The sequence below is a fragment of the Xyrauchen texanus genome, chromosome 14, assembly GCF_025860055.1.
Source record: "Xyrauchen texanus isolate HMW12.3.18 chromosome 14, RBS_HiC_50CHRs, whole genome shotgun sequence".
Classification (NCBI taxonomy): domain Eukaryota; kingdom Metazoa; phylum Chordata; class Actinopteri; order Cypriniformes; family Catostomidae; genus Xyrauchen; species Xyrauchen texanus.
Genome location: NC_068289.1, coordinates 2,582,352 through 2,607,266, shown reverse-complemented (window position 1 = coordinate 2,607,266; position 24,915 = coordinate 2,582,352). Strand labels below are relative to the sequence as shown.

General features: G+C 39.5%; 1 protein-coding gene across 2 annotated transcripts in view; it reads right to left on the bottom strand.

Annotated features, from left to right (window-relative positions):
• acvr2aa (activin A receptor type 2Aa) overlaps positions 1–24,915 on the bottom strand; it is a 70,686-nt gene that overhangs the window by 13,113 nt on the left and 32,658 nt on the right. For both annotated transcript variants that reach the window (XM_052141926.1, XM_052141927.1), the window contains exons 4-9: positions 22,469–22,623; positions 5,294–5,437; positions 3,299–3,442; positions 788–933; positions 578–692; positions 74–212 (exon numbers count right to left, since the gene is read on the bottom strand). In XM_052141926.1, coding sequence (XP_051997886.1) covers positions 74–212; positions 578–692; positions 788–933; positions 3,299–3,442; positions 5,294–5,437; positions 22,469–22,623 — 843 coding nt within the window. The remainder of the gene's footprint in view (positions 1–73; positions 213–577; positions 693–787; positions 934–3,298; positions 3,443–5,293; positions 5,438–22,468; positions 22,624–24,915) is intronic.

Here is a 24,915-nt window from a genome sequence, read left to right as displayed (position 1 = left end):
AGATAATTTGCATTGTAGTGCAGTGTGTGTGATGTGAAATATTTCAGAAGAACAGCAGCTCATGTGTTCATACCATCAGATGCAGTGCAGCGAGATGCCAGTTCCCACAGCACCAGCCCCACTGCATACATGTCTATCCTGAGGAAAGCATCCCGCTGGAAGTTGATGGCCCCCTCCAACACCTCCGGGGCCATGTAACGCCTGGTTCCCACCTGAAGCACACAAAATGATCACCACCCCTGATTAGAACATCAGAAAACATCTCTAAACAATAGCCACACACTACACCAGTGCTTTTTGGGCATTGTGGCAGAGCATCTTTTTCATTGACGTATGTGAAAATGTGTTAAGGAACTAAATACACTGGCTTTGAATGCTCAAATGCGTCCATAATGAATTAAAATGCCATGTAGGTAGTAGGGACAAATACTAGACGTCATCAAAGGACATAACTATGGACTACCGTTGGTGCTGATAGCCTAATAAGTGCATGTGGAAATGTCCCATGCGTGGACATCATTGTTTTTTGTACTTATTTAACATACAAATAAGTTGTTTTATTTCCATCAGCACTTACCTGCCCATGTGTGTCCCCAGCTGACTTCCCTGCCTCAAACCTCAGAGCCAGACCAAAGTCAGCTATACAGGCTGTCAGGTTTGCCTTCAGCAGCACGTTCTTGCTCTTAATATCCCTGTCAATTTAAGGGAATATCCGTGACACAAAATTTAGGCCAGTGGTCACCAGAATCAATATATCCAAGCACTGTGATGGTTCTGCTATTCTTACCTGTGTGCGATTGCTGTTTTTTGGCCGTCTCGGAGTCCTGGGATGTCGGCATGCAGGAAAGCCAGGCCTCGAGCCATGGTCTGGGCAATGAGACACAGCTCGTTCCACGTCACTACATTTGCCTTCAGGTAGTCCGTCAGGGAGCCCTGGACACAGACAGCATAGAAGTTCTGATTAATCACAGCTGCGCAGTGCACACCAAACACCTAAAACCCTTTAACTGATGACAATAGAAGAGAAACAGGCTGACAGACTGCTGATGAAGTATCTGCAGAACTCACTTTGAGTGCCACTATGCCTATTTTTTTGGTAATTTCAGTCAAAAAGTATTTTTAAGTGCTTTTAGTCAATTAAACCTTTTAATTGCGACTAATCGCATAATCTTTCGTAGTTAATCATGATTAATCGGAGATTTTGAAAGTGCTGAAATTGTATTACTTCATTTCTCGTCAAAATGCATTTATTTACTTTTTTAGGAAACAAAACAAAATATAACAATACAGTGTTTCCCATTAATTACCTTGACTGTGGTAGCCCGCCACAGTCTAATTTGTCCCGCAACAGTTTCATAATTAACCGAAAATATTTGTAAACTTCTCATAATAACATAAAAGATCGCTAACGTTGTGTTTTGTGCCAAGCATCTCTCACACCCAGTCAGTTAGCACCCACTCCTCGCTCCCCCGCGCGCACACACACACACACACACACACACACACACACACACACACACACACACACACACACACACACACACACACACACTCTGAGACGCCAAGGCATTTTGGGGACACAACATCGTTTGAGGTAAGTAACGTTAACTAACGTTGCAGTATCCACTGCAGTTAAACACATTATCAATGACAGCAAACAGATACATTTACTGCAGGCGTTATTATCATTGATAATTAACATGAATCTAAGTTAGGTAACGTTAGCTGTCCGTCTCCTCGCATATCCATCTGCTTGCTGTGAAAACCAATGTATAACATATGTAACCTTGTATCTAGCTTGCTAACGTTAGCTAATTATCTAATGTTAATGTTATTACCAGCAGCTCTGACAACGTAACTATTTTCAGCATCTGAGGAGCAAGTTCAACACAGGTAACCACTTTTGCTTCATTTCTTTGATAGCTCACAGGGCTCGACATTAACACATGTCCGGGACAAGTGGATTTTTGAAGGGGCAAGTGAAAGAGAATTTTACTTGCCTGACCGGACAATCAGACAGATTAAAACTTCAATAACGAAAAAAATATCCGGCTATATTAGTGTTAGCCTAGGCCTGTCTCTATAAAACTATAAATGAGTTTATACATTTATTTACCATCTCTACTTCCCTGTTAATTTATTATTCAATCTCTACATAAGGGGTCTCTTTTAATAAATAAAACAAAATGAAATTTATAGAACTTTTCATGTTTGTCACAAAGCGGGCGAGTTTACATATTTTATTCTAAAACATGCTTTACATGCTAAAAGTGTCACGCTGCGGGTCTCCTCAACACAACTGAATAACACCGGCTGCATGACTATGATAAATGATTACTATAAGACTTACATTAACATACAGGCATGAAGGGACTTCAACATTTCTAAATTGCACAAATAAAAAATACATTTACATATTCGTCTCTGGCCTGCTTTTGCTCGCATGTCAATGATGCCGAGATCTACTTTTCTATTTAATTTAATCACTGAGAAGGTTTACCTGCTAAATAAGTAGCACCAAACATCACAAGCAGCCTCAAGAATGGACAGAGTATCTGTATAACACTTTTCCTTGAGCAGAATATTAAACTACAGATCGCATAGTTTGTTCAACGGGGAAAGCGAGAGATAGAAATAGCGCACTTGCGTGCATGGTTGCCAGATTGCACAAAATAAGTTTAACATTAGGCAGAATATTTCCAATTTGCGCAAGTATAAATCTCAAACTGGGGGTGTTGCGTCTCTTATCTGGCAACCCTGAGCATGTTTAATGCGTGTGGAGGCACGTGACGTCCCAATGCAAGTTAACTGAAAAATCCAACGGAGAAGAAAAAAAAAATGCTTTTACGATAAATGAGCCGCGGGCCACATTAACCATGTGGAGGGCCTGATCCGGCCCGTGGGCCGTATGTTGCCCATGTCTGGTCTAATTTGTAGAGTTGGAAGTGCTTTATAAAAAAAGGGACTTTTTTAAAGTCTGTACTTTATAAATCACTGTTAGCTTTTAAAATGCTTGTTTGAATAAATAAATAATAATAATAATAATTTAAAAAAAATGTATTGCAAAAGAATGAAATGTGAACTACTGCTGACATCTTGGTGGCAGAGAGAATCATTTGTAAACTGTCATAAACACCCTGACACACGTCATAAACATGACCCTGACACAAGTGCAAGTTAAAGCCAAAAACACAGGAAAAAAATAAATCAAAGTTACAACTACAACAAACAACAATTACCACAAGACCACCCCCATTTAAAGTGTGCCACTGAAGCTAGCCAAGATAAAGCTCCAAACCTTTTCATGGTAAGCCGTGATGAGCCACAGCTCAATGTCCAAGTTGCTTCCTCTTTTCTCGGCTCCGATGAAGTGCAGAACATTCTCATGCCTCATGCCGGGAAGATTGTAAATGTCATATTCGTTCTGCCAAGACAGCTTGTCCTGAGAAAAACATAAAGTACATTGTTATTACAGCACACTGGCAGGATGGGAAATCCTCTAGAATATTGATACTCTGTAATGTAGGGCTGCTAACTGACCATTACAAACAATTAATACAACATTCCCAGTCAACTCAGATTCTGCAATCGAGGCCTTTTACACACCGGATGCAAAAGGAGCACATCATCTTTCCAGCACCAATATTAACAGCATATACACCGGACGCGTGCCCGCTACAGTGTGTGTAGCGGTTTGGAATAGAGCCTGTTTCGGCTGAATACATGCTGAACTCAGCAAAAAACATATGCACATGCATTTATTAACATGATTGTTTGCATTACAGGATTTTATGGAGAAGCCAAAATAAAGGAGAGAACTCCGCACCCACTATTAAAAAAGACATTTGTTGGGCTTGGTGTAGGTTTCAAACTCTGTGACAGTTTCTATGCAATCATTTTGACTGAATCCAGACCTAAAATTTTAGGTTTAGGTTCTGTTTCATGTCATTTAATTGTGATATGTAAATGTGGTCCTCCTGCTCAAGTAAATTAGATTTGTGATAGGTCTAAATGACCCACTCCTAATAACCATTTTATAATATTTGGTCATTAATACAGAAAATAAAAACTAAACTAAACGTAGATGGCAAGTCCTTATTTTCTGTATGGAGATGCGGCAAAAACATTGTCTGTGTGAAAACCATCAAGCCAGCTTTTGTAATTACACTGTAGCTTTGTGTATGCACTGCCTTGGCATACAGTGTGAAACAGGTGTAATTAGTCAATTAATCAATTTGGTGTAAATAATTCATTTTATAATGGATTTCAGTCATTAAACTATTGAACTCCCACCAAACTCTGTTGTGGAGTAAGACAGATGTCAGCTATGTTGGTCAAAGTTTCACAAGCTGTATATGACTTTTGTTTTGAAGTATTCAGCATCGTACAATAAACATCATCTTTGCTGTCAATATTCAACTTCTCTCAAATTCACACTACGTGCATTAAAGAGACAGTTCACCGAAAAATGAAACTTCTCTCATCATTTACTCACCCTCATGCCATACCAGATGTGTGACTTTCTTTCTTCTGCAGAACACAAATTAAGATTTTTAGAAGAATATCTCCGCTCAGTTTGTCTCTATATAATGCAAGTGAATGGTGACCAGAACTTTTGAAGGTCAAATAAGCACATAAAGGCAGCATAAAACGAATCCATACGATTCCAGTGGTTTAATCCATGTCTTCAGAAGCGATATGAAAGGTGTTGGTGAGAAACAGATCAATATTTAAGTCCTTTTTTACTATCAATTTTCCTCCCTGCCCAGTAGGTGGCGATATGCACAAAGAATGTGAATCGCCAAAAACAAAAGAAGAAAGTGAATGTGGAGATTGATAGTAAAAAAGGATTGACAGATAAAACAATGTATCTGTTTCCTCACTCACACTTTATCAGATAGCTTCTGAAGTCATATGGATTATGTTTATAATGCCTTTATGTGCTTTTTTTGGGCCTTCAAAGTTCTGGTCACCATTTACTTGTATTGTATGGACCTACTGAGCTGATATACTTTCCAAAAAATCTTAGTTTGTATTCAGCGGAAGAAACAAAAGTCATACACATCTGGGATGGCATGAGGGTGAGTAAATGATAATAATTTTTATTTGTGGGTGAACTGTCCCTTTAATTGCTGCAGTGCATGTCAATATGAGCATCCACTCGATGGGTTCACAGTCTGACATGGCTCAGCTCCACATGCTCCATGTTTGGCCGTGTAATTGGTTAAGCTGGTTAGATTATCTCAGCAGCTTTAGCCTGAGAAGATTCTCTAGCCTTGTGTCCATGTGGTACCTGAATGGGGAAGATCTTCACCGCCACATAGTCATTTAGCAGCTGAGCCTTCCACACGCAGCCAAAGCGCCCCCTAGCTTTGATTTCTAACAACTGCAGTGGCTTCTGGACCAAGGTGGGAGATGGTGGCATGGGTCCAGGGTCCTGAAAGACAAAATATAATAAAGGTTATAAGCAAAACATTTTAGAGAGTTGAGCTGAAGGTGTAACAACTGCTACAGACTTTATTACAGTGGTGACCATCATCACCCATCCAAGTGGACAAAATAATGCGCTGGCTGTGGTACGAACTGATTTTGAACACGCTATGCAGGGTTATTAAGAGTGATGCTTTCAAACACCATAAAGGCATTACAATAAGATGTGTGTACAACAGATCAGTCTGGAGGACATTTCAAAGTGAACAGAAGAACAATGTCCAGATTACAAATCAGACTAATTCATGATTCTCTGCATGGGAGGATATAAGCTTGAAAATGAAAACTGCTCGCATGTATTACTTAAATATACAGTATATGAATAAGCCAGTCATACTACAGTACATTTTGTGTTCACTTTTATTTATATACATGCAAGCACAGGAGAATGGGGATTTAATAACATGCAAAAGATGTTTGTCTTTCACACAAATTTGCAGCATACCCGAAGTTGAAGTGAACTTTGACCTGTTAAATGGAGTAGTGCAAAGTCATTTGACAAATGAAGGATCTAAAACGCCACACGTTGAATTCTTGCCCTAAAATCAAACATGGAGGATACTCTCATTTTGCCAGTTTAACAGTCACACCCTCCTGTTTATTTGACAATTTATATAGCAATGGTTCACAGAAAACTTGTTATTTCCTTCTACATAATTGTGGAGCGGAGGGGGGCGCGGCCGGGCTAGAATGTCGCACGCCCGGTCCCCAATCGGCCTGATGGGGCGTGCGAGAGATAAAGGCGGCCGGAGACGACGGTTCGAGAGAGAGAGATTTACGGGCATGCAACATTCTAGCCCGGCCCCGCCCCCTTCCGCTCCACAATAATATATTAATTTCTATACGTGCAAATAAATTACAAAAATTGGATAAACGTAATCAGATCTTACTTTTTAAAGATGATTTTTGTCATCTTTAGTTTTGTGTGAAATGGACTAAATACACTGCTAAATAAGAGCTTTTAGCCATTTTATATTTATGTTATTTACTGTTAAATTGTGTGATGCTCTCTGGATATCCGCATTGGCCATTAAAAAAACATATCTGTTGACCACTACTATGAACCGTTGTTGTGTGGCAAGATCGGCATAAAGATTCTTAGAACATTTCTACTTATGTGTTCCATAGAAAAACAATAACAGCAAGTGGGTTTGGAACAACATGAGGGTAAGTATATAATGACAGAATTGTTATTTTCAGATGAACAATTCCTATGAAAGAACACTCACTTCCCTTTAGAAGAGAAGCTGAATGAAGATGGTACATTTTTTATTTATTATCGCAACCATAAATAATAAAGTTGGCCTGAAGTAATCTAGTGTGACCACCAGCTTTACCATTTTTTTAAGGAATAAGGCATAAAAATGAGCATTCCCAAAGGACCGCAACCACTGTTATAGGAGAGGAGAAGTGACTAGATCATATCATGCAATAAAACCCCAGCAGAAGAACTGCTTTAGGGCAGAACGGCTGTGCTTTGCACCAGGATTGTATATTGCTGGGATATAAACAGCGGCCGGAACCTCACTCATTGACCATACTATTGTAACAGGTACAGTAGAAGAAATAAAACATGCAAATATGACTAGCTTTTCATTGCAATGTGTGCACCGAATGCCTAAAGTCTTGTGTTAAGTGGGATAAACGTGGATCATACCCCATGCATAAAGTGTGGACAGAAGGGGCTTATGGGAGTTGCAGTTTAGAGCTTGTTAAACATAATCCACAGCTTCTGTAAGTGGACCGCAGATATGATAAGCAGCTGACCCAGTTTGTGGGGGGCCGTCAAGTGCACTGGCATATGAGAGGTTGGTTTTTACAGTGCTGAGATCTAAACCCCACATTAATCAAATAAATCAATAGAAAAAAATCCAATAAATTATATTTTGCATAAAGAACATTTAAGCCTATTTTTAACAAAGCCCATATCCTAAATACAGCAATGCATGCAACATTTCTACATTTTTGGGGGGTAATTCATATTATTCCCAATGGTGATTCACAATACTGCAATACAGTAATTTATGCCCAAAAATGTCAGACAAACCTACTTCCTTTCGTTACTCTAATGTGCTTATATAGGGAAAAACAGCTCCATTTGGCCTCCTCAAGCTCAATAATTAGGCAGGATGAAGAAATGCTGTCCACAGAGCACCTGCTGGATTGTGTTTTGGAGTTCATGCAAAAGTAGGCCAAAGCAGAACATTTATGTTCTTATACGTGGCCTACATTTCCACAAATTAAACATTGGGGCAGGCACCGATTGTTCTGAGCAGAGACTCCTTAGCATATGGATCTGGCTGGGTTGTTCACTAACTTCCAAGTCCTCACAGAAACAAATGCACATCGCATGACTGTGTGTTGGAGGAGATGAGGTTAAAAGACAGAACATCCATCATGCAGTGAAGGAAAACATGAAACGGTCAGGACGCAGGCAAGAAAGAGAATACTTCGGAGATGTCGTTACTTTGCTGTTACACAAAGCCTGAAAGCTGACATGTAATGAGGGAGGATGGAGGTACGAAAGGGGACTGAGCTCCTGAGGGGGACGTAAAGAAAACAACCCACACCCTGACCTCACACACCAACACCCACATGGGTCAAGGTCATGTTTACCTTTCCGTATGCCCAAACGTCACTCCCTAAGTAGACACAAGTCATAACCATGACAAAAATATGTCATTAGGGTAGTATTTGCCCTGGGGCTATAGTCGTGCAGAGACATTTTTAAAGCATTCCTGTTTTGAAATAGAGAAAAAGCAAGAGCTGTTTGTAGGTAATTTAAGAGGGCTATCGGTCTACCAGACGCCTGTTGCAGATATAGTATGTCGGTACATGGGTTACTGGAGTTGTTTGATGTTCAATGTCTTAAAATAAAGAGACCAGTGGAAAAAGTCCAACGGGCATTTGTTATGCATGTGTACGCAAGTGAGAAACCAGTAACATTCATTTATTGTCATACTGTAAAAGGTAAATAGTTATTAAAGTAAATATTATTCCATCTGTTACTCCTGGTCAGAGGCTTCTGTAAATATTTAGTTTATACGTTTTAATGGTGCAATGCTCAAATATTTAGTAGTGTGTAAATTAGTGCCCATTTACGCCACAACTAGGCTAAGGTGTAACTTCCGTATAGCTGGTGCAACCAACCGCACATCCCAGAAAGTGAAGTGTGCGCTCTCTTGGTCATTAGCGCATTAATAGAGAGTGTTTTCCAGTGCTCTGATGTGTGTGTTATTGTGTGTCATAGCCATTACTGTCAAGCTCCAATATGACATTAAAGCACCATTAAAGCAGTCCATATGACTCCTGTGTTACGCTCAAAGTCTCTGGAGGCCATAGAAAAGTTTAGTGAATCGCAAAGGATTCATTTAATATTCTTAAATTAACGAGTAAATATATCGTCTGCGTGCGCAGTGCTTACATGAATGGCTGCTGCTCTGTTGTTGACACACACTCATAGCAGCAGCATGCGCATAAATAGCTAGTGAACACTTTAGTTTATAATAAAGGTTTTCTTAATAGGCTACACATTTGAAGTAATTCTCTATTTTATATTGAAGTGTGTAGTCATAGAAAAAGTGGTTTTGGTGCATCCCTAATAATAACATGTAGAATTAGCCAAATTATTCCAAACAAAGTCTAATTTAAAATAATGATTTTCGGGTTTCGGTTTCAGGGTGCAGTATGTCCAGAATTTTCATTTCTGTGCATCGCTAATTTTAAAGTCACTAAGCTATATCTTACACAATCGTAGCATACCATTTTCCCCCTGAAGTTCACTATTAATGTTATTCAAGGAGCAAAAACAGTCATAACTTAAGCTGAGGTTACACTACACGATTTTCGCTCGCTGAAAGTTTTGTGGAGATCACCGACAAAATCTGAAATCGTGTGCAAATCGGAGCTCGCTCCCGTGAACATACGATCGCAATGTATGAACGATCAAAGACGTGATTTGAGAGAAGCTCTGACGCGTCGCCGATGTCAGCGAGATATCTAGCATGTTAAATATCTGGACCCGTCTGCGATTCCACTCGTGCAATGTGAAATATGTTTTGACTGAATACAACAGCAGCGTTGAGCTACAGCCAATGAGAGAGCAAGAAACGGGCGGGAAGTTTCAGTGGGAGGAGTCCTGATGCACCTGCAACAGAGCATCAACTAGCGGCTGCGGTATCAAGAAAGTCTCATTGGACCGAATAAATGGAGGAAACATTAGTGGAACATTGGCAGGAGCACCAGCGACTATTTGATGTTTCCTCTGAACTGTCCCACAACCGGTGGAGAAAGAGAAGAGATGGAGAGGAATCGCCAATTCTCTTGGACAGTCAGGTAAACAAATCGGTCGATTTTACAGTATGAGGTATTTTCTCATATTGTAACCAATAAAATATATGATTAAAAACATACACATCATATTCTGAAATGCATAACATGTGATCATGCATTAGTTTTCTCGTATCACTTCTCGTGTGTTCTCTGTTGTGAAACATAATTTGGAGTCCAGGCAGAGTCATCGGAGATTCCTCAATAGTGAAATGTTTGTAATCGTCGTGTAATTTGAAAACGCCACGACTTCAGTGACAAGACAGACAGTTGTGTAATATGAACGCTACCACGATCCGACATCTTTGAAGGTCTTGTAGTGTGCAGGAGCCATTAGTTAAACACAATGCGTGGGCAGTCATATGACATATCAGCCCCATAAAGATTTTAGATAGATCTGTTTCGCAGCTTAGTTTCAATATATGGTCTGGGTGAACCGGGCAGCAAGTTTTGAGTTCTGAAAGTTAGAGTCTACATCAAATATCAAAGAGCATGAAAAAATGACACGACCACTTTAAAACTACCAAAGCGTGATTTATATTTGCTCTTGTAGATATATTTAGCTTACGGTAGAACATCTGCTAAGAAGCAAATTCATGCCAATTTTAAAACAGCTCTGAGCTCATTAGGGAATAATCTCAGGTCCAAAAAGGATGTCATATTTTTCATTTCAGTTTTAAGAGCTTTGCTTCTCTGGCTAAACCTTCCACATGGTTTGGTAAATCAGGGCCGCACAGACACATAAAATGCATAATCAAATTCCATATAGCAGATATTAGTACAGACCTGTTGACAACAATGTGTTAGCTGGCAATTACACAGTTATACGTTGTACTAAACTTATGGCGAGATGTTGCGTGCGCATTCATTTGGTGATGCCCAAATGTTTGCAGAACCAGAGAATGTCCATGTAGTGAAATCTTTCAAATATGACAGCAAATGTTTCATACTTTATGTACAATAAAAGCACTTCAGCTGTTCCCCATTCCCACATTCATAACATTCATCTTTGCATACATTTGCTGCATGCTTAGAGACGTGCAATCTTAACCGCAGGATTGCCTTTTCTCTCTTTTACATGCACCTAAATTAGGGATGTGTGTCTGAATCCCCTGAAACAGAAAGGATTGAATTTTTTATCCGTGCACTGAAAATCAAAACATAACAGATTGATGAGGCAATGTGCAGGGATAAACGCAAAATAAAAATCAGAGGGATTTTGACTTTTATTTAAAAATGTGCTTCACAAAAACAAAAGGGTGGTTTTGAGAGCAATGAAAAAAGGCTCAAATGAAAGAAAAAAGATGAATGAATTAGGCTTCTCTTACCTCTATCATTATATGAAAGGCGTGCTAGTTGAGGAAGGAAAGAGGAAATCAAGTGTTAGTTGTAGTTTAGTGTATATGAGATGGAGAGTCGAGATGGAAAATTGAAGATTTGAAGAACGGCCAGTCCAGGAGGAACTTCGATTTGGTGGCCAGCAAAGTAAAATGCTACAGGTTAACCCAATTATGTCCGTCCAAACGATAGAGAAAGTAAGCCAAGAAAAAATGTAGAAAAATTATTTTGTTAATAGACTACAAATTCTATAAGGTGATTATTTGTTATTATTATTATTTTTAGGGAAAACCAGTTTAAAAGCTCCTTATTTTGAGCAATTCAGTTTGGTGCCGCTATAGGCACAGAAATTACACACTTCACCTTTAAGGTTTTAACATTGTTTTTATTTGTGTGTGGTCTTAACTTCATGTAAGTAAATATAACTGGAATGAATCTTTCGCCACAAGGACATGACTCAACAGTTGCCACTCGCACCAGAGGCGAAATCTGCATTTTTCTGCAACTGCCAGACTTCAAGGTACTGTGACAGGCATGTGATCAGCAGAGGACAAAAAGTACAGAGCAAACACTATGAACAGAGCAAAGGCTGTGGCACAGCGAACAATCCCTCAGTAGCCTCCGTCGTGCACGATCTCAACTCTAAAGTATGTGCATGATGCAGCAGTGGCTCCATCCAAGGGAAGGTTGAATTACACTCGTTTGGGTGAAAAGAGAGAATGCTCATCTTAAAGAGAATTCACCTGGGTCACAAGTTTATGTTGGAATTTATGTGTAATTCCGGTTAATCTGGAAAAATAACATTCCTGTGTGAAACATGTCCACTAGATTGTTTTAGGATCTCTCAAATAGAAAGAAACAGCAGAAAGTGTTTTAAGAAAATGGGGATAAATCAAATCACAACTGCTCAGACATCAGTACATGTCAGGAAAAATTACAGCCAGACAGTGGACACGTTAGCAGCTGATAGAATTTCCTGAATGTTTTCCATTCCCAATATAATTAAGAGATAAGGTACGAGAGGCTGTGTTGTATTGAATGTGCCATATTGTCTTTAATTCTTTTATTATGAGGAAACAGTTTTATCAATTGCAGGCATCCTGCTCAATGTCGTACCCATAGACTGTAAAAAAAAGATGGGCGACGCCCCTTCGCTCTTTTCCATTGGTGAGAACTGAAGCCGCCAGTGTCCCGATATGGCGCTGACATCTTGGGACTCGAGTCTGCGCAGTTGCGATTTCGGGACCAGACCTGCACAGTAGTAAGCAGGAAGTAAAGCCGCGAAATCAAGGCCCCGCCCTCACTCTCGCTGAATCAATCGCAAGCACACGCCCCTGCACTTTTGACTTTTGACGGTGTGAAATAATTAATTATAGAAATTTAGATATTAAATTTAAAGCTCCAATCTCCTCATTCCTCAGAAGATCCCGAAAAAAAATGTCAGTTAGTGCTTCAGTGACTACTTCGCTCAGAGAACCTGTCAATCACAGCTGTCAATCATGATGTCACAGCAGCGTTTTTATAGCATCAAATAACTAAAAACAAACTTATTTTGAAAACAAACACTTGAAATGACATCAACGTGATAGAAACTACAGTAAATGACAGAAACTATCTTTGGATAAAAGATATGTGAAGTGTAATTTAATTGTTTAGTTGGTCTCACGTCCCGTTGAATAACATGGGGAGGCGGGGTTTATGAGCTATACTAGGACCAGCCACCGGGGGGCGATCGAGACGTTTTGGCTTCACTTTTGAGGGCTTGTGCGGCACACTTGGTCGTACCTAACATTTCCATTCAGTTGTGACTATATTCACAATATGGCATAGAATAGAGTGCCTTATTGCTTTTATAAAATGGTTACCACATAACAAAAGTATTAAAGACACAAACTTTTTTTAAGTGAATTGATGCCATCCTCCACTTGAAGATATAAGGTGCATCCCAAACCGTTTGAAGAGCAGGGAGGTTCAAAAACAAAAAGAAGTGTACTTCGAGTACCCGGATGATGTAGTTCTTCAACCATCAAAATGGAGGGTGGAATGTTGTACACTTTGTGCACTCAACACTCGCGGCTTGCCGTACATAGCGAAATGGGTGGAGTTACCTGGTTGTGATGATGGTCTGACAAAACAACTTTAAATAATGGAGAATGTGGCAACTAGCGAAACTTCAGTGAAGACAGCACCTTGGCTTTACCATCACCCCACACTTTGAAGTGTTGAGCTGAGTTTGCCTAATGCACTAAAAGTAAAGGCAACACATCGCGTGCGTTTGAAAGGTAGCTTCCATCAGCTGGAAAATAGTGAATGCTTCCCACTGGGCGGCCATGATGATTATCAGCTGGACTGTTTATTGGTTTCTGTCTCCATAAGAAACGAGGCAAAAACGAGCGTTGAACAACAACCATTTTAGCCTAAAAGGCTCAACTTGTGCAGTTGTTGGCTGTCATAAAGTAGTTTATGATGATTAATCAGAAGGTTGCTGGTTCGATCCCCACAGTCACCACCATTGTGTCCTTGAGTAAGGCACTTAACTCCAGGTTGCTCCGGGGGGATTGTCCCTGTAATAAGTGCACTGTAAGTCACTTTGGATAAAAGCGTCTGCCAAATGCATAAATGTAAATGTAAATGTAAATGTATTTCTCTAAAGGTCACATTATCTGCTAAGAACAACCGCCGATGTGATTGAAAACACTGGAGACCAGAAATTGAAAACATTTGTTGTGGATTGTGGAATTCAGGGGGAAAAAAAAGGATAGAAGTGAACAAATCTTGACTATTGATTAATCAGCATCCAGGACCGGAACTATCTGTTCTCAATTAACATTCACTATAATACTGCTCCCTCCTTAAAACAAAATGCTTTGTTCCAATGTATGTGCAGTGATCCCCTTAACCATGACTTTTACACAAAAAACAACAGCAATGTGTTATCTGAGCTGTGGTGCAGCAGTTAGCACACATGCTAACAGACATGTTGAGCTGTGGTGCTCATGGGAGGGTTGTGACTCCATATTAGGGTTGCCCGATCCAAACATTTTGGCTTTGTTACAACACCAGCCCTGGTACCTCGGTATTGACACTAAATTGATACTTGGGTAACAAATAAAAAGCCGCAGATTTTTGATAATTACACAGAAAATGACTAGATTAAAAGAACTGCAAGTCAAACAGAAAAAACTTCAGCAATTTTCTTTTTAATTTGTCTGGATTACATGTTTAATGTTTTAATTACATTTTATGATCAAATGGTGTTTCATCAAATTAAAACATACAGCTTTAATCAAATGAAAATATAATACATTTTTAACCAAAGATTGCTATTTTATTTTTGTTATTTTATTACCTAAGGCTGCAAAGGCTTGATGACATGCTGATATTCAGCACACTGCTTTTGTAAAATTTATAATAATACTAATATTATAATAATAATAACAACATGTAATATACTCTTGTTATTATGAGTATCATTGCTACTTTTTGAATATTAAATTTTTATAAAGTAGTTATATTTTTCTGTCTTCATTATTACATTTTGTTTGACAGACTTTTATTTTGACAGGCCTTTGAGTTCAAGTTATATCAAGCTTCCCATTAATGCTGGATTCAATACTCCCGTCATGACTCACAAGCTAAAATCTCCGAGCTGCACCGGAGAAGGATGCATGAAAATCGAACACCAGTAGTGTGTGTTGCGTCTGTGTGCGCGCGCGCAATGTGAATAACATGCACCAAGAATAAATACAACCATAAGATTTTACCCACATGAATTGACTTATTTATTCAAAGTGCCATACTACAAAGTTTTATTAGCATCAGAATAGTATTCAAAACAGATTTTAAGTAAAACAAGAATTATAATTTTTTTGTGCTTTTAAGTGCTCTTGGAAAATATGTGTTTTTAGCCGTTTTTTGAAGATAGAGAGTGAGTCAGCTTCACGGATGGAGTTGGGAAGGTCATTCCACCACCGTGGTATGATGAAACTGAAAGTCTGGGAAAGTGTTTTGGTGCCTCTTTGTTTTGGTACAACAAGGCCGACCGCAGGCTTCTGGTGGGAACGTAGCTCTGCATAAATGTTTTTAGGTATGCTGGAGCAGACACAGTGACTGTTTTGTATGCATCATCAGAGTCTTGAATTTAATACGTGCATCAACCGGCAGCCAGTGGAGAGAGACAAAGAGTGGTGTAATATGTGCTCTCTTTGGTTCATTAAGGTACATCTAATTCATAAGATAGTCCCGTATAAGCAAAACAATCCCCGCCTATGATTGTACAGTATTTGGTCTAGCCGTATTGATCGTATTGGTACCAAAATTTCAGTAGTCGGTACCAATACCAGTGAAATTTCACGGTACTCGATACCAAAGCAAAACACAAAAACAGGTTTCTGAACAACTCTCTTTTAATAACAAAGTCTACAAAACATCAGCAGCAGAACTAAGAACAGAAATATGCCATTGAGTAACACTTTAATTTAAATATATTATTTTTAGATTATAACAAAACTGAACAATGTATGCTTAAAGTATTTTTGAACACTTATATAAGATTTGCTACAACTTTTGCAACTTTTAAATGCAAGTTTTTACCAAGTACTAAAAAAGAAAACCTAAATAAACAAACATACAATAGAATTAATAAAAAACAATTTCCAAACTAATGTGCAAAGTGCTCTCTTATTAATAAAGCTGCATTTTGCCATTTTTCTTCATGATAAGAAATGCAGTGACATATATATAGATATTATGATTAAATAAGTTCTAATCGAGCTGCATTAAGCGTGCGTGCGCGTTGGATGAGTTCCCCAAGGCAGAGTCTCTCTCAGTCGGGTGCAGTTTCAATCTCCCCCCTGAGATCGGGACATTCACACGACTCATAGAGAAGCACCGACCACACAGAGAAATGCCCGTTTCTGAGTTTATAGTTATTAACATGATCTGCTTCTGTATTATTTGAACTTTAATAAAGCTATAACGCATTAAATATAACTGCATTTAAGATGAAACGCCGGGATGTTTCCTTTAAAGAGCTCCGCCTCCGCTTATTCCACAACGGTACATGCTTCTGAATGCACTTTTTTTTTTAATGATTTCCTAATACTTTGGGAAATACATAATATAAACTGTGAAAGTTTAAACTCACCTGCTTTAATTGCTTGAATAAATCCGGGTGTCTGTCTTAGTTAAGTTTGATGTGTTTCCTCCTTTCGTCAGAAAATGGTGAAAGCAGCGTTTACAAACAGGTTTTTGCTGATCTATGATGTTTCCCTTTTCATCAGCCTCAAATTACCTGTTTTTTCCACTTTTCATTTCGACATGATTCAGTTGAGGCTCCGCAGCAGCTTTGCTTGCCACAATCTTTTGCTTGTTGAAAGCGTTCGAAAGTTCCCGCCTCTGCGTGGGTCCCGGGTAGACCCGATACTCCGGTACCAGTACCGACTTGGTACCGGTATTTTTGACAACACTATTAGAGACAATGTATTGGTAACGCGTCAACCAGTACTGAATTAGGGATGCATAGGGATGAAGCCAACACTTCAGAATGGTCTTTTTGCAGCAGTGAGGCCTGCTAACATAAGTCTCCGTTGATTTAAATTCAGAGAGAGAGACGAATCATCACTGAGGAGACAAATGCCAGGAGTAGGCTTTATATTAATTCCCAGAAGTTTAGAAATGACAGCCATAACATGGGTCCAGAAATTCCTAATAATAATTGTTTTTGTATTATTGTAATAATAGAAAACATGGCACCCCATATCACCTCATATGCCTTCATCGCAGATCTCTGAATTATCATATTGAGATTAGAGTGGATCTAAAGAAGTAAAAGATATGCAAGTAGGAATTTTCGATTGAAATTGAAGCATTTCTTGCAGCAGTATTTAGTGGCAAGAGAGCAGATTTGGTCTAATGAATTTTATGGCCCGATATCTCTTTAAATAACTCAAAGAGTTAAGACAAGAGGTAAGGACGTATGTATATTAGACAGAAAAAGGAGGCATATAATGAAAAATTAAAATAGGGAAAATCTTATCGTTTTATCTAATAGCCTGTGCCAATGGCTCTAAAGATAGGGCAAAGAGGACAGGCGGGCAAGGACAACCTTGCCTTGTTCCTCTCTGTAGCTGGAAGGCAAATGACAGACAGGATCCTGTGACGTCACAATATATGAACACACACAACCCGACTGTCGCCAATGGAGACTAGATTTTAAATGATTGTCGCAATCAATTATCTGTGGTCGCATTTGCGACCATTTTAGTCGCAGGCTGGAGCCCTGCAAACTTAGGTTTAAGTACACTTCTGTATGTCAATGGGTTGTCTGGGGAATACAGGTTACTATATTAAGACTTAAAACTACACGTGCATCGTGGCTGAGCGTCACCGGACACCTCTTCAGGTTTCAAAGGTCTGAGCGCATAAAGAAAATCTGGGATTCAAAACTAATTTAAATCTGGAAATAAACATATTGTATCAACTTATGCTGAATCCTTCCTCATTTTGTAAGTCGCTTTGGATAAAAGCATCTGCTAAATGAATAAATGTAAACCTGCCACCATTAAAGCAAAATTATGTTACTTTTTAATCCAACTTTTCACTTTAAATTGATATGTTCATCATATCATTTGAAATGAAATAAACTAAATAAAATATAAAATACAAATGTGTAGCCTAAATAAAACGAGAACTCCTATAAATGACAAAAACACAAAATAAAAAGCATTTTCACAAGTGGACATTTTAAAGATTAGACTGTTGAATTCCACTGTGTGTCAAATGTGGTAAATCCCGAAGAGCCTGATATACCTGATTGCACAAAGCTAAAGAAGGTAGTAAAAGCATCTACTATGGAACTAAGGCTGCATATAAAGCAGGAGTTGACCCCTTGTCCTTAAACGCTGCAAAACGCACAGCTGACCAAGTTGCCGTCCCTTCCCGTGTACTTCAAACATAATAACTCACCTTCCTCACTGTGAAGTCAAGCACTTAATACGGCACAATGCACACTACCCTCTCTCTCGCTCTCCTCATGGGCATGTTAGGGCTTGGGCCCTCGTAAGAAAACTGTTCAATAATGAAGAAGCTCTTCTTTGCCTTCTAAACAACACAAGACTAAAGTTGAGGCTTGGGGCCCAATCTTATGAAAGAGGATGCAAAAAAATATTTTTAAACACTTGAATTAAAACAGCACGAGAAATGATGATGGACGATTTTAATTAGGGATATTCTGAACAAAGTCCCTGCTGAGGGCATTAAAAGATATCTGCTTCATAATACACTCACAGAGCACTTTTTTTAGGAACACCTTGTGACAGGGCGGAGGGCGGGCCGAGTCGTGATTATACACAGTCTAATTAAGCCTCCGAGAGGGATAAAGGCCGACTTTATAGAGAGAGAGAGAGATTGTTTACGGGCAGCTGACCGTCACGTGTGTGTTTGTCTTTTGTTTAAGTTTTTCATTAAACTATTATTTATATTGTCAAGCTGGTTCTCGCCTCCTCATTTCCCTTATATCCCTTTACACTGGTGCCTAAGACCTGGGAAGGAGGAGGGATACGCTGTAGTAGAGTTCTCGCCACTACCATCCACTCCAGTGGAGCAACCGCTGACCGCGAGGGGAGAAGGGGCTCCTAACTGACCGCCTGGAGCGGTCAGGGCCGCTGTCAGGGGCGAAGGAGTCCCCTTCCCGCTGCTGAAATGCGGCGGGGTCGGAGACCGCCGACCGCGAGCGGGGAGGGGCTCGCTTCTGACCGCCTGGAGTGGGATAACCGCTGTTCCCAGAGTGCTGTATCAAGGCACCTCAGTGGGAAGTCTGTGGGAAGGAAAAAGTGTGGCAAAAAACGCTGCACAACGAGAAGAGGTGACCGGACCCTGAGGAAGATTGTGGAGAAGGACCGATTCCAGACCTTGGGGGACCTGCGGAAGCAGTGGACTGAGTCTGGAGTAGAAACATCCCCGCATTCCCCAGGTCAAGCCACTTTTGAACCAGAAACAGCAGCAGAAGCGCCTGACCTGGGCTACAGAGAAGCAGCACTGGACTGTTGCTCAGTGGTCCAAAGTACTTTTTTCGGATGAAAGCAAATTTTGCATGTCATTCGAAATCAAGGTGCCAGAGTCTGGAGGAAGACTGGGGAGAAGGAAATGCCAAAATGCCTGAAGTCCAGTGTCAAGTACCCACAGTCAGTGATGGTCTGGGGTGCCATGTCAGCTGCTGGTGTTGGTCCACTGTGTTTTATCAAGGGCAGGGTCAATGCAGCTAGCTATCAGGAGATTTTGGAGCACTTCATGCTTCCATCTGCTGAAAAGCTTTATGGAGATGAAGATTTCATTTTTCAGCACGACCTGGCACCTGCTCACAGTGCCAAAACCACTGGTAAATGGTTTACTGACCATGGTATTACTGTGCTCAATTGGCCTGCCAACTCTCCTGACCTGAACCCCATAGAGAATCTGTGGGATATTGTGAAGAGAAAGTTGAGAGACGCAAGACCCAACACTCTGGATGAGCTTAAGGCCGCTATCGAAGCATCCTGGGCCTCCATAACACCTCAGCAGTGCCACAGGCTGATTGCCTCCATGCCACGCCGCATTGAAGCAGTCATTTCTGCAAAAGGATTCCTGACCAAGTATTGAGTGCATAACTGAACATAATTATTTGAAGGTTGACTTTTTTTGGTATTAAAAACACTTCTTTTATTGGTCGGATGAAATATGCTAATTTTTTGAGATAGGAATTTTGGGTTTTCATGAGCTGTATGCCAAAATCATCAGTATTAAAACAATAAAAGACCTGAAATATTTCAGTTGGTGTGCAATGAATCTAAAATATATGAAAGTTTAATTTTTATCATTACATTATGGAAAATAATGACCTTTATCACAATATGCTAATTTTTTGAGAAGGACCTGTATATATATACACACACACACACACACACACACACACACACACACACACACACACACACACACACACACAGCTATATACAAGCTTTATACAACCCCATTCTCAGCCATTATTTATTATTATCAAATTATTAGCCATTAAAAACCCTATATGCATTTCACAGCAGTGCTAACAAAGAAAACAGAAGAATAAAATATAAATTAGAAGGCTTTCCCATTCTCAAATAACAACACGTACAAAAATGTACCATGGATTTACTGTAGTAACACTAACTGTACTGTATTAACTATGGTAGATGTAGCAGGAAATGCTTCTAAATGTATTAAGACTGCTGTTTTTTCCATTACAAAAATGCCATATTTAATATTCTTTATATAGAAACCATATTTACTAATTATGGTAGTGAGGAGCCATGCATGGTTTTACCTATGGTTACCATTAGGGATGCACCGATACCACTTTCTCTCTTCCGATCCGATTCTGATTTCGTAAATCTCAGTATCGGCCGATCCCGATCCCAGTGTTGTTTTTTTTTGCGTAATCAGTTTAGAATATCTTTACATTATTGTGTGGAACTAATTGGGTGTGCTCTTTAATGTATAAAGAAACACAAACCTCTAACTAGGGCATTAAGACAGGTTAAAACTTGCGCATTAGGATCAGTCATCATTAATGATAGGACGGAGGACTAATCTAAGCGGCTCTGATTGGCCATTGCCGTTTCATTGCTCAACAGACGTGTCTGTGATTGGTTAGAATACTCAACCGCTGCAAAAACACGTTGTAAATAGAAACCATTGACGCAACAGGAGCAGACCTAAATTGAATGCTGTAATCGTAATCACGATTAGTTTTGCGATTAATTGTGCAGCCCTAGTGCTACCAAAGCAGGTGCTGGTGCCACATTTTCAATGGGCCCTTTAAACAGTGATGTGGCCCAGGCTGAAATGGAGTTTGACACCCCTGTTTTAAGCTTTTCCTCAACCAATACGTGTTAATACGGGTCTGTGGACACGTGCACAACAGCACAGTTGCTGAAAAAGAATTCCAAGGGGAAACACCGTATTGGTCTACCGCTACACCAAGCCCTTGAATATTTCAACCCCCCCCCCCAACAACTACCGGTCATAGGATCCACTTTTCACAATCCAAACAAATCCTCATGGATAAAATAAAAATATTTTCTTATCAAATATACCGTTTCACTCAGAAACACACTGTGGTTTCGTGGTTGCAAACGTTAGTGAACACTGTTCCATGTTGACTTTAAAGTGTTTGAAAAGTCCCTAAAGATTTTAGACTGCTGCATTAAGAGCTAATAAAGTTTCCTGCATATCAAGAACAAGTTTGGGCTTATCATGATATCTGATATCTGCAGCTATGTGAAGACAGTTCATCTGTTAGATCTGGCCTACATAACGCTGAAACTCAATCGGGGAAATCCAAAAGCTTACCTGACACATGGGTAACCCTTTGTGCTATCTTTTAGTCCCCCATACATCACAGTCAGCATACAAGTGCATCACGTGTAAATGAATCTATTTCCAAACCGACAGTTCAGACTCTACACTTTGATTGGACGTGTTCAAAGCTGTTATTAAAATGACTCCGCTTTGCATCGTGCCCAACAGCACCCCTTACTCGTTGTAAAATTAACGCATGGCCTCTCGTGGCTTATTGCTTTATTCTGAGCTGCCAAATATTTCCTGAAACCACCTTTCTGAAAATAAATCAATAAAGATCTGTATCTTGTAGACACCAGTCACAAACCAGGGGTAAAGATCACCCGATTGCTCGTGTCTTGTGTTATGTCAGCTCTGTTATCTTATGTTTATAGTGGGAGAGCAGGGCATCGAAACACAACATTGTCCTGACTTCTCATGTCTGATTCCACCTGACAGAGCATTTGAGCGTGAATGAGTGAGACATTGGGCACATTAGATAGCTGAAATCACACACAACAAAAATGCCGCTGCCTAGGGGAAAATAACAACTCCTAATAACACTGTTTCTCTGCAACTTGTGACATGAAGGTGCTCTGATACACAAAAACAGGATTCCCACACTTTTTGACCAATTAATTTGCATAAGTCCTTGGCTTTTCCAGTCGTTTAATTACAGGAAAATTATTTTTACGAATAATTTGAATTCAGACTGATTCGCTAATCATTCACTAATCATAAATTATTTACAGGTTTTCAATGAGAGTGCCCTGTAGAAAACATGGCCTACACCGAACAGAGCAGATGCATTTAAAAACATTCTGTTGTGCAAGTGATTCATCTGAGTTTAACTTCAATCAAATCAAATAAAAAATATGTTATGATAATATTTGAATGTCCTCATAAGTGCAGGCTTTTGTAGAAAAACACATGCATTATATTAAAGATATCAAGTTACCTGTGTGGGAACCAGAACAGCAGGATATGCAAGCTTGTGATGGCGATACATCCAGAAGGAGAGAAGGACAATGGCAGCAATGCCCATGATGGGCACGATCGAGTAAAGGAGAGTGCTGAACAGAGGTGGATTCTGGGTAATAGGGTTAGACGTCGCTGGAGAAAAAGCAAGAATGAGAAAGATCAATACCAATCAACACAAGCTTTTTATACACTCAAGCTTGCTCTTTGGAAATTGCAGGTAAAAGAATGTGAACCCCCTTGGATGGTTTGTATTTCTCATTTCAAGGTAGAGAAGCAACAGTGCTGAACTTTCTTCCTTTAAAGACAATATTTCCAAACATGGACTGATCAGGAATTGTATAGATACGTTGTAACCCTTTCCGGCTTTATGCAAGTCATCTTAGGCATCAGTAAATGGTTCTTGTTAGTAGTATACTCAAAATTGGAGAACTATGGTAGGGCGGCTCTGACCAACATCTCCGATCTTGTTGCACCGATTGGATTCCAGGTTTACTGACCCCTTACTCCAATTAGCATTTGGACAAGTCATTAGCCTGGGGATTCACATACTTTTCCCAGCCTTAACTGTGAATATTTTACACAATATATAAGAAAAAATATGAAAAAAATAACCACATGTAAACCTATCACTATTTGTGTGCTATTTAAGCAGACGGTGTTTGTCTATTGTTTCAACTTAGTTCAATTTTATTCCCATAATTGCTGAAAACGTTTGTCGACCGAGTGCTGCAGAGCACTATTATGATTGCTTCTATAATAAGCCATTTGAATGTGAAAAGGATGATGTCATCAGCATTTCACATAATGACTTCAGAATACATTAGCATTGCTCAGCAGAACCTCATGAAGTCTATTATACACCTGCTATGCATTACATTCAAAATACAAAATACAAAGTACATTAAGGATGTCTCGCAGCATACTTTTTCCTATCCGCACCATCAGAACTCACTAATTACAAGTTTTACACTGTGGCCTTATAAAAGGTTGATGCAATCCCTGATGGCTGCTGATACTTTCTGCCTCGAGAAGAATTTTATTCAAGGGACGTGCAAAATTACATATTTTCAAAATCCACAAGGTGGTGAGTTGACTTGTCATCTAATCAATCTTAAGGAAGCCCTATACATTTAATCTGGTTGTGGGTTTAACCCAACAGCAATTGGACGCATTTCTAGGGGGCTGTTTACATATAATACATTTGTGCATTTTGCAAAGGAACTGTTTCATTCTTTGCACTGCATCTAGATTTTTTTTTAGTGCAGGTGTCACAAAGATTCAACGTTCTGAGCAAGTTCAGGCTGCATAGAGGGGACCGTTGCATTGTTTCATGTTATTCCAGATCGTTCTGCACCAAACAAAGTATCAGCACATATATGGTAAGTCAGTGCTAGATGCTACTAGATGGCGCACAATGAAAAGGAACAATGTTGCAACACTTTTTAATAACTGGAATATTTTAAACTTCACACACCATCTAAAAAACAAAACAAAAACGCCATGCTTGTAATGGGACACTCAAAAACAGCAAGAATAGCAAATAAATTGTTGTCTGAATGCATTTGGCTGTAGTCGCGGTGCTCTACAGAAGATGAATTTAAAGATACAACTTCACCAAGAGGTTTTACCATGCAAACTTATTGGGCAACAAGCTAACGCACAAGAGGCGAATCAAAGAACTACTGCTGAGTTTTTCCTGGACCAAAAATGGTCTTTGGTTGTAGCTGACATACATGGTCAACCACATGTGTGAAGTTGGTTTATTACATAATTCCAATTAAGTCATTCTTAACCTAATGATTTTACGCCATGCTAGCTTCGAAGGCTATTTTCATGGCGAAAAACAAGTTAAAATATTTTAAAAGGTAGAGTGATTTAAAAAAAACCTATATAATACAAGCCTTAATTTTGGTCACACATTATACATACATTTTTGCATCTATACAGTCACATATATCACATATCAGGTCACATATGGGGTCAGAGTGCAGGGTCAAGATAGATAGGGTCAAGGGCCTTGCTCAACGGCCCAACAGTGGCATCTTGGTGGTGCTGGGGCTTGAACCCCCAACCTTCTGGTTAGTAACCCAGAGCCCCAACCGCTGAGCCACCACTGCCCCATCTTATATGGTTTTAAACATTTATTTTCGATAAGAACTCAAACTAATTCAGGACTGACTTTGTTAAAAATCTCTTCAAAAGTGTTTACGGAGTAAAATAATTTCCTAAAAGAGATCAAATCAGCACAATCCAATAAGATCTGTTTTAATGATGGTGGATTCTTGCATGTGGTGCATAATGGTGGATCTTCGACTGATATTAAAAACATGTGTGAGTCTGGAATGTCCTATTCGGAATGCGAGTAAATGATCTGATCCCAGCGATTACTGAAATTAAAGATGTGTCTTTTGCCCACAACAGGGT